The sequence below is a fragment of the Trachurus trachurus genome (genome assembly GCF_905171665.1).
Source record: "Trachurus trachurus genome assembly, chromosome: 12".
Taxonomy (NCBI): Eukaryota; Metazoa; Chordata; class Actinopteri; order Carangiformes; family Carangidae; genus Trachurus; species Trachurus trachurus.
In genome coordinates, this window is record NC_139908.1 from 6,838,353 (window position 1) to 6,849,629 (window position 11,277).

At 41.1% G+C, this 11,277-nt stretch overlaps 1 protein-coding gene across 1 annotated transcript; it reads left to right on the forward strand.

Moving 5' to 3' along the window:
- Positions 1–250: 250 nt before the first annotated feature.
- LOC310995069 (rhotekin-like) lies at positions 251–10,886 on the forward strand (the record flags this gene model as incomplete). Its single annotated transcript, XM_083983998.1, has 10 exons — positions 251–447; positions 631–677; positions 764–817; positions 963–1,080; positions 1,635–1,892; positions 2,437–2,531; positions 3,256–3,362; positions 3,457–3,585; positions 5,439–5,604; positions 10,765–10,886. The coding sequence occupies exons 1-10, from the start codon at positions 287–289 to the stop codon at positions 10,884–10,886; spliced, it is 1,257 nt and encodes a 418-aa protein (XP_083840124.1). The 5' UTR covers positions 251–286.
- Between the last annotated feature and the right edge of the window lie 391 nt (positions 10,887–11,277).

Here is an 11,277-nt window from a genome sequence, read left to right on the forward strand (position 1 = left end):
ACCTCTGTTTTAAGACTTGAGTTGGAGAGATGCACTGAACGCTGGGAAAAATGGGTTATGTTCACATTGTCTATGAATGGTGCCATGATGTATGTGAAAAATATATTGTGATTACACCCATGATAATGGTTTTTGTTTGATCTTTGTTTGTTCATTTTATGTAAATAATAATTTATAAAGTAGCCTACAATAGTTTGGGTTAAAATAATGTTCTTTTCTTTTTTTCCCCCTACTTCTCCTTGTCCAGGACAAAGAGGTGCTGAAGCAGATTGAGAGGGAGGTGCGGATGCGGGAGGGGGCCAGTAAGCTCCTGGCAGCCTGTTCCCAGAGAGACCAGGCCCTGGAGGCCTCCAAGAGCCTGCAGACCTGCAATGCCCGCATTCTGGCCCTGCTCAGCCAGCTCCAGAGGATGAGGAAAGCTCAAATCCTGCAGAGAGTTGGACGCAGGTCAGATGGAGTGAGTGGGTAAACAGATAATAGATAATAGCCGGGGAAGTGGATAGAAAGTTAGAGAGCAGGGAGTAATTGCAAGTCGAGTGTTTGTACGTACAGAATTTATTATGTTATATATTGTGTATGTGCATATGGTTGACAAATGATCTGCTGACGTTTTTTTTTTTTAAACTGCAGGCCGTCTGAAGATATTGTGCCATGCACGGGAAAAGTGGCTCTTTCAGGTGAGTGGGAAAAAAACAAAACACAAAAAACACAAAACAAAAAAGAATGAATAAAACACGACCACATTGCAATTTGCTCTCTGCAGACCTGCGAATCCCGTTAATGTGGAAAGACTCAGAGTACTTCAAAAACAAAGGAGGTAAGTTCACGAAGAGGATGTAACCCAAAGGAACTGATGCACGTGAACATCTCAATAAAGATCATAGCCTGTTGATTGAATGAAAAAAAAAAAAAATCAGTGAAAGTTTCATTACAGGAAGAAAATGACCTGTTTGTACTTTCAGAGCTGCATCGCTGTGCTGTGTTCTGCCTGCTCCAGTGTGGCACGCAGATCTACGACACTGACCTGGTGATGGTGGACAGGACTTTGACTGACATCTGTTTTGAAGACACTATTGTCTTGTATGTCCATCCTCTTTTGTGCTCTATTGTTAACAGTTACAGCTTTAAAGGATAACGATCGTTTTTTACAATCTGGACCTTATTTCTAGCATAAAATACGATCATTTACTCACCCAGATAACTTTGGTGTCATTGCAAGCCGTTCCAGCCGAGAGCCGCGTATATACATATAATACGAGTACACGGGGGAGCGGTCAGAGGTTAGTAGGTCAACCTACAAACCCTGGATGTTGATAACAGCTAACCCTGGACTCAGAGGGGAATAGCACTAGCGTATCATAACAAAATATTGGTGAAATGAACGAGTTTTGCGACGGATAATGTGTTACTTAGAGGCTGCATTCTGCTGCCTTGTAGACTCACATTATACACGGATCTCGGCTGGATCTAATTTCATCGAAACGACTTGTAATCACACCAAAGTTATCTGGGTGAGTAAACAATCGTATTTTGTGCTAGAAATAAGGTCCAGATTGTAAAAGAAAAACGGTAATTATCCTTTAAAGATCATTTTATATGACATTGTGTAACTCTGTGTGTGTGTGTGTGAGCAGCAGTGAGGTGGGTCCTGGCTTCCAGCTCCGTGTTGAGCTCTACAGCAGTTGTGTGGTGGAGGATTTCTCCCTGGGGGCTCTAGGACCCAGGAGAGCGAGCCTCCTGCTCGGGGCCCCTCTGGGATGCTCCTCCGGGAAGAGGCTCCGCGCCGTCTTTGAGTCTGCAGCTGTGTGTGGCTCCGGAGGAAGAGGAAAAGGAGGAGGAAGAGGAGGAGGAGGAAACACATCGCCACCTTCACAGCCTGATGTGTCAACACTGTGAGGACGACGGTTCTTCAACATTTGGTTTTATCAATCAATCAATCAATTTGTTTATTTTGGGCATGTCAATTTAAATCATCATCATCACACTTCATCTTAGTTCAAGTAATACAATACACATGGCCGAAAGGGAAAGCGGGAGAAGCAAAAGCTTATCTAGTCCCGCCCCCATTACCCACAGAATAAAAATCTTTATCATAATCTTTTCTTTTGCTTTTTTACAGTTTGACATAACATTCTTTTACATTTTGACATAACATGTTACAGCAGTAGGTAGTATACAGAGCTGAAGTCTAGCTCTAGACGGTACATACAGATTACGTGTGTGTCTGCACATGTGTCCATATTTATCCGTCATGAGTGAACAACAGTCTCATCTTGTAGCTTGGCATGTCACAAAGTCACAGAATGGTCCAATCGACAGAGAGCAAAAGTCCAGTGTACTTATTATTTGTTGGGATGGTGTGAGAGCCCTTTTATGCCAGTTTCAGTTAGAGAAGTCACATTTTAGCTGATGTTACTGGATGTTTTGTGTGTGAAGGGGCCCGAAGTTTCAGCTGCTGGCTCACACCACGCTGACCATCCAGCACGTGCAGGAAGGTTTCAAGACTCACGATCTGCTGCTGTCGGCTGCAGGTGAGTTACAGATCCACCTCCTCCTCTCTACTCCTCGCTCCTCCCTTCATTTGGTTCATTTTGTCTTCTATTCTCACCTCTTGTCTCCCATTCTCCTCTAATCTTGTTATCCCTTACCTTCTCATTACTTCTCTTTTCTTTTCTCCTCTCCTCTCCTCTCCTCTGGTCTCCTCTCACTCTTCCTCTCCTCTCCTCTCCTCTCCTCTCCTCTCCTCTCCTCTCCTCTCCTCTCCTCTCCTCTCCTCTCCTCTCCTCTCCTCTCCTCTCCTCTCCTCTCCTCTCCTCTCCTCCCACTCTTCCTCTCTCCTCTCCTACCACTCTTCCTCTCCTCTCTTCTGGTCTCATCTCACTCTTCCTCTCCTCTCCTCTCCTCCAACTCTTCCTCTCTCCTCTCCTCTCCTCCTCTCTCCTCTCCTCTCCTCTCTTCTGGTCTCCTCTCCTCTCATCTCCTCTCCTCTCTTCCTCTCCTTCAACTCTTCCTCTCCTCTCCTCCAACTCTTCCTCTCCTCTCCTCTCCTCTCCTCTCCTCTCCTCTCCTCCAACTCTTCCTCTCCTCTCCTCTCCTCTCCTCTCCTCTCCTCTCCTCTCCTCTCCTCCAACTCTTCCTTTCCTCCATCTCTTCCTCTCCTCCTCTCCTATCTTCTCCTCTCCTCTCCTCTCCTCTCCTCTCCTCTCCTCTCCTCTCCTCTCCTCTCCTCTCCTCTCCTCTCCTCTCCTCCTCCAGAGGACAGTCCATTCTGGTTGCCTCTGTTTGGCAACATGTGCTGCCGCCTGGTCGCTCAGCCTCAGTGTATGACTCAACCGGCCATAACTGGTCAACTCAAGGTTAAGGTGAGAAGATGTTCATGTATTTTCCCTATTTCATAATAATATTTTTCATCACATTATCATTCACAGTATTGCTTTACTCTCTGCTGTCTCTCAGCTCGGAGAGGACCTTAATTGCCCGAGAAATGTCTTCGGCGTCCTCAGGGGGCAAAGTCTCCTCTGCTATCAGAGTCAAGAGGACCTGGAGTCTGAGGACGAGCCGTTACTTGTAGTCTCCATCAGAAAGGTTTGTGCTAAAAAGCCTCATGAATAAAGAGATGGATTCATTTGCCGTTTTTGTCCACGTTGATTACAATAACTTGTCCGAGGCCACCGGGGTGCACAGGTAAATTAATGAAAGATTTCCCAGGAGAGGAATCCTCCGTCGTAGCCGCGAACATCTGCAGATTGCAATTGCAATTTATTTTTTCCATGCACTTTAAGTCTGATTCATTCATTTTCCCACTCTGTTACATGTATTATATTGGTGTTTAAAGAGGTAATTTTACCACAAACTAAATTACACCCTGTGGATCTCAGGGCTACTTCGACCATAGTAGTAAATAATGAAGACTTAAAGGGATACTTCACCCAAAATCGATAATTCACCAATTTTCTACTCACCGTCATGCCAAGGAAGGGGTCGGAGAACTTTTGGAGTTATCAAAACGCTTTTGGAGTTCCAGGGGGGGTCCGGCTGGCAACGGATTTTCATATAATGGCGATAGATAGAGTTCACTTTTGAATCGTCCAAAACACACACTGAAACATCCAGATACCTCCATACTGCTCGTCTGTACTGACCCAAGTGTCCTGAAGCCGCCACAACGGAAAAAAAATCATTTGATCTCTGTTTTTAGCCTTGTTGCGAGATGTTCTTCCATGTTTACATCATACATCCAATGGTTTACAATGACGAACGAACATCTCGTAGCAAATCTCGCACATGTGCACAAACATCAACAGAGCCACTGGGAGCTACTGCTACAACAAGGATAAAAACAGAGATCAAATTCATTTTTTCTGAACAACTTTTTCATGTCGCGGCTTCAGGACACTTGGGTCAGCACTGTCACCAAGTGCACTGGCTCTGTTACTGTGTTTAATGCCCCATATTTTTATATACATATTCATATTTGCGGTTTTTACTTACTTAAAAAACATGTCTGTGTGTGATTCTACTTCTCTGTGGAGCTCAAATGATCAAATCCAGGTCATCTTTTCTCTTATCCTCTCCTTCTATCCTCCCCCCTTGATCAATTCATTTAAACATTGAGATCATGATGCCATGCAGAAGAACAAGCAGGAAAATTCACACATACAAAATTAGACTTTGGTTTCACTGTGACAAAACTAATTAAGTAAAAGTATGTAAAGCATTTGGATTGAACTATCTAACCACATCAAATTGACTGTAATTATGATAATTAATTTTCATGAACACACCCAGTTAACATCAATAGTGCTAGTGGGGAAAAAAAAGAAAAAGGAATTGAACCCTGAGACTTGATTTCATAACTACTGTAGTCAAACCTATTTGAGCGACTTAAACCTTGAACAGGAGCTGCCAGTAGCTGCCGATCAGCTCAACGTTCAGGAGGAATTTGGTGTTGTTGTTATTCTTAGACGCTGCTTAACTTTGGATGATGTCATTGGTCCAGGCCGGGGCTCACATGCTTTCCAAAGCAACGCTGTGAAAGTTCGATTGTGTGTATGTGTCTATTTCTATATATTTTTAGTCATTTATCATTATTATTATAGGGTCTATTTTGTTTGAATGTTATTATCATGTACACTCTAGGACCTGGGTAACATATTTCATTCCATTATGTTCATAAATGACAATAAACTTAACTGAGAAATGAGGAAATATATTCAACTTCCTTCAGTTGTTTAATATGGTGAATAAATTAGTTATGAATGTAAAAAAAAAAAGACCAGGGTCATTATCATGAATCAAGGATGTTTTTATTAGCAACTGATAAGAGGTTAATATCTCATTATGCATTAATGTGCTGGTGTTGTGTTATCAGGACAATATTCACTGACTTTGATACTTTGCATAATGTGTGTGTATGTGTGTGTGTTTCTTCCTCCAAGGATACCCTTGTGTGTGCCTTTGAGAGGGATCCTGTCCACTCCCTGAGTATCTACATCAGCACACACGGTCAAGAGCAGGAGGGAACGTCGTGCACGCTCACCACGCATCTACCGGAGGAGACGCAGCGCTGGAGCCAGGCCCTGTGGCAGCACATCTTTAACATGAGTGAGTCCCGGAAAACAGAACAGCGTGTTCTCTGTCTGAAAACAACAGAGGCCTCCTATAGATCCCTTCATCTCTGCTGCATGATTCGTGGGAACCTGCTTTGGGGCCGTGGGGCCGGTTTGAAGTGATTACGTGGTGGTTTTAATCAGCCTGTGTGTGTGTGTGTGTGTGTGTGGGCTGAGCAGGAAGTGATGGCATTTATCAGCACAATGTTTTGGGAAACTGATCTAAGAAATAGTAAAAGGTGTGTATAAACAACAATGACACCTTTAAGAAGCACTCGTACTACTAGAATAGAATAGATAGATAATAGAAGAAAGCTTCATCGTCATTGCTTTAAGAAACAATGAAACATTGTTTAGCAGCTATCAGTGCGGCAGAACAGAGGTGCAGACTGCAGTGCAGGAAATATAAAAGAAACATGATTAATAGACATAAACTACAGTAGAAAACAAAACCAAAAAAGAGGCAGGGGAGGTGGAGTTGCAAATCTAACAGTTTGCACATAGAAGCTGTTCATATTTCACTAATTAAGTAATTGTAACACACAGCAACATCTGCATTTACAAACACAAATGTATCAAACTTTCTTCAACCCTTATCCTCCACCTTCATCCTCTACTCCACTTGCGGAACATCTGTGACTTCTACGAAATGTACTTAATACAAGACAAACTGGTCCGGCTCGGAAAAAGTCACATATAGTACAGTTGGTGGAGACAAACGGTTGTTTACCCCACATTACCTGATTTACAGCTGCAGAGCAATAGCAGGACTGACAAGGTGCCTCAGTTACACCCAAAGAAATATTTGAAACATGGGAACATCTATACCTGAAAGCTCACTTGAATTAAATTGTTTGAGCAGGTGTTTGAGATGGAGACTCTTAGAAACGGCCTGTGCTGATTCTATAGATCAATAAATAATAAATAAATAAAATTAGAAATAATGATTAGTTTGTTTGTTGATCTGTGACAAGAACCAGGCAGTCCAAGCCTGGCTGGTGTTATCAGAAGTGTAGTTTTAAATTCTCAACTTTTGTCCCTATTGTGCCAAATTATAATTCTTATTATTGTATTTGACACAGACAATGCATACCAATAACATCTCCAAAAGCATCTATATATTCCATATATATAATATATATGTATATATACTGTATATAAGCCATTCTTGAAATTAGAGGTTTAAGAAAATATCAATACACTGAAATATCGTGATTCCTCACTCCAGTGGACCAATGAGATCTCCTGAGAGTTATAGTTTGTGGCTCATTGCATGTTCAAGCGTTGGCTAACTTAGTACAGTCAGAAAAAGAAGAAGAAAAAAGTTGCAATACATCGTCTTGCTTATAGTATCACAGTGTATTGTGTCGTTGCCCCTGTTTTGTGATACGTATATGTATCGCCTGATTCTTGCCAATACACACCCCTACTATAGAGCCACAGCAGTCGCCTTATACAAAGTCAGATTGTGTGAGTGTGTACATCTTCAATTAAGTCTGAGTGTGTCAGTCACTGCACCAAGTCTCGATACCCGTTTATCAGGCTTTGTTAATGCATTTTGAAATGTAGGTAATAATGTATGTAATACAATACCAGTGAGACGGCATTCTGTAATGACAAGTTTATGTTTTTTAAAAATATATATATCAACCTAGCTATTGGACAAAATGCAATTATCTCATCAGCAGATTCCAAATCAAAGGCTTCACATAAAACTGCTTTATACTTTCCGCGGTGTTGAATTGAAATTGCCCCTTGGGGACAAATAAAGTGTTTGATTGATTGATTGATTGATTCAAGCGATTGATCGTGTCACGCAGAATATCTGTTATTATGAATGTGACACCTAGATGGGCTCACTAACAACTCATAACATATGACATGCTGTGACATCGAGGGAACAGACTGTTCTACCTGGGATAAGTTACAACTGAACAGGAATGTCGTTTCAAACATTCATCGTAAATATGATATGTTCTACAGTAGGAGTCTTTGCACAGTGTGATAGTTAGTTTTTGTTATTTTATTTGTATTCAAGTTTTTAAGAGCATTAATACAAACATATACACTGTTGCCTATAAAGTTGGAATAATTTTGATATTTACACTTTATCTTTCTAACTTTATGGGCAACAGTTTGTAAAGAACAAGAAAAAAAATGAAACAAAACAAAGAACACGTGCAAAAATCAAAATAAAAACCATTCAGAAATCCAGAGTATCATTTGTAGTCCTCCAACAGGATACTGAGCAATCTCTCACATCAAGCTGAAAAACAAACTTTAAAAAGTAGGAAAACAGAAACAAAAAGCCCCTCCAACCCACCTGGTAATGTTTGACCCCTATGAAAAACACAAACTGATCCCAAACAAGCCAGAGTTATGTAATTTAGCTTTCAATAACTCAAAGGATGCAATGATAATGCCATTAACTCAACCCACACTATTTTCAGGTCTATATTGGCTTTTCCAGTTTCAAAGTACAACTCTAGCAGCTGAAATAAAAGTGTGGTAAAATTTGTTGAAAAAGACTCAATCCAGATTTTGCATTAATTAAAAGTTGTGTTGAATGGTTAATTCATATACATATTGGGGTTTAATTATGCATGCACCGGTAGTCAATACAGTATCTGGCTTTTCCAGTGTTGCCTGTTGTGTGTCAGGAATGGGGTTAGCGTTTTCCAACCTGCATCCAAGTGGAAAGTCGGTAATCTGTCAAACCTAACTCTAACCTTGAGGAATACACCGGCCAAATCGGGACTTGTCAGGCAGTAACGGTTCAATTTGACATGCCAAACGTCTTCGCTCTCTGTTTATCCTGCACAGTTTTTATTGGTGCTGTGCTTCCTGCAAAACCTGATGATGCTCTCTCTCTCTCTCTACCTCCCGTGTTCATCCGCTTGTCACTCAAACTCCTTTTTATTGTTGAGCGTGCTTCAGAGACTGTGATTAAAACTTGAATCAAGGTGCGGAGATATTAATCATGTTACTGTTGCATGTTTTGTAGCTGGCGCCGTTATCACCAACCCTCATACCATCAACACTATTATACGTAGTTGATACTAACCATTAATTATCCATCTGGCTGATGGCCTTACACTGAAAACAGCAAGTTTGTATGCATAGCTTTAGTTTCTTTTCTCACTGTGTGATTATATTCTCAACTACCCACTGCAGAGCAACAATAATTAGTCTCCAAACTTTTATACACAAAACAATAAGTTCAGAAAATTGTCAACCTGAATGGACATGAAGGAACTTCCTATTCCAGCTTGGTATCGAATAATAATAATTAAAAAAAAAACACTAATAATTCTCAGAGGGAGCAGGTGGAGGCTGTCAGTGCTGCAGAATGATTTATGTATAACAAATATAAATGTACACAACAGGCCAAAACATCAAGTTTCTGTTCACGATGTTGTCCTATGGATTTTTGGATGTTTTTACTGCATGATCAGATTTTATCATTCCTGAATAAATGTTAACATATGAAAAGAGGATTGAGAAGATTTGCAAGAGTCACAACTTAAAGCAGATATCAGTGGAATGTTTTTGTTAATATAAGTCCTAAATAGTCCTATTTTCCGTCAGCAATCACTTACATGAAGTATTTCAGCCTAAACACGAGTCTCTCCGTCACTCTGCTCTGCTGTAACCCGAGGAGAAAATTTTCCTTGTGGGATACAAGTGTTATCCAATGAGGAGAGAGAACGGCATGAAGGGCTGTGTGTGCAGCCAAGGGATGCGCGTGAATGTGGTGACGTAGCACGAGGACCAATTGATGCCTGACAAGGGCGGGGGCTGCTAACTCATGGTGCGTTCAAAGAAACTCGTACTTTGTGTTTTTCCTTCCTGTGAAGTCATACCAGTTCGATCTGGTACGAGTTCACGGGTCGGAAGTTACGAGTGGCCGTTATAGGGAACTTTCACAGACAACAGGATGGTAAAAACACGAGCTACGGGTTACCTGGAACGCTACCAAGTCGTAGTTGTGACTTGAAGCTGTAACTTACGGTTTCAAAAGCCTGCCTTGAACGCAGCATTAGCCGAAACGGCCGTGAAGCTGATATCTGCTTTAAGTAAATAACAAATCACAGTTTTCACTTTAGCTCTTTGGCTTTGCAAACAAAATCCCCAATAAATCTCAACTGTGTTCATGTCTCTGACAAACCACCACAGAAATGAAACGAGTAAAGAAACAAGAGTACAGATTTGTAAACTGAGGAAAGGAGGATACACTGAAATTGCAACACATACCTTAAAAATCTTGTCTCGTATACATGCCAAGCAGTTGTTATAGCCAGAGGAGGTTACTTTAAAGAAAGCAAAGTAAAACATGTATTCTGATTAGTGACTCTGGACTAATCTAATAATCACGTTTATTTTGTTGCAAACTATGAAACTATATGATGTTTGTTTTGTACAAATTTGATGTTGCTTCAGCCTGTAGTGTATATTCCCTGTAGTTTTTCCAGTTGTTTTCTTGATACCACTTTTAAAGTTGATTTTATTCATGGTGGAAATTATTTCATTATTATTATTTATGATTAATTCATTAATTATCTGGCCTCCTAGCTCTGCTTTTGACAAAAGACCGAGCCAGAGAGAGAGAGAGAGTAGATAGTTTGCTTTTTTTTCATTCATTTCTTCCTCATCGTTTGAGTCCCCGGAACAAAGGTGTGTCTCTTTAGTCTGCAAATGCTTATAAAATTATATAAAGTGGGAGTTCACACTTGACATTTTAACTGTTGTCATGCTCCTGCAAAGAGCCTTTATCTTGCACTATACTGAATACATCACTCATCACAGTGCTCTTTAATTTGAATTGGTTTTTAATTAAAGGTGTCTTGTATGCAGCTCTCATTCAAGCTCTGTTTTTTTCCTCGAGAAGTTGACACGGCAGTTCAAGGCGCAGACAGATGTATGTGCCGCGGGGCTCCCACATTGATAACTCCCTCATTCAGAGTGGAGATATAATGTACAGTACAGTATGTGGTTTATCAGGTACTGTCAGATAATTTCTAGAAAGCTACTTCACCTCCTTGTTGAAAGAGAAGCCGAAGCTGAGAGCAAATGAGTAGCTGACAAACCTATTATTGCAATTTTCAGGCTTTTACGTAAATCACTAAATCTCTGTTTCTGCTGTTCTTCGCTGCAGGCCAGTGGAGGCAGTGCTGCGATCAGCTCATGAAGATTGAGGCGCCGAGCTCGAGGAAATCCGCCGCGGTGAAGCAGGGCTCGCTTTACCATGAAATAGGTAGTGCAGCACAAGCAGAGTGACACCTGCTGCATGCACACACGCACACAGAGTCCATTACTACTATTTGTGTTTATGTTTTCATATTAAATTAGGCTCGTTCTGCACAATTGCTAAATTAAAGCTGCAGTATCTGATTTTTAACCACTTTGCTACATCGGTTACACAACACGCTGTTACTGTTTAAGAAAAAGTGGTGAACTTTTTTGCAAACGTTTCACTTACACACCCTCCTCCAGCAGCAGCAGCTGGCATCCTGCACCTCTGTTGTCTGCTGTGGTGGTTACATTAATTAACAGATCAAACAAACTTAATTGTCTCTTAGGGGAAATATGTCTTGGGCTAGAAAGTGCCAGACGCAGCCACAGTCAAGATGATACACAGATAACACAGATACAACAATAAGTTAGGACA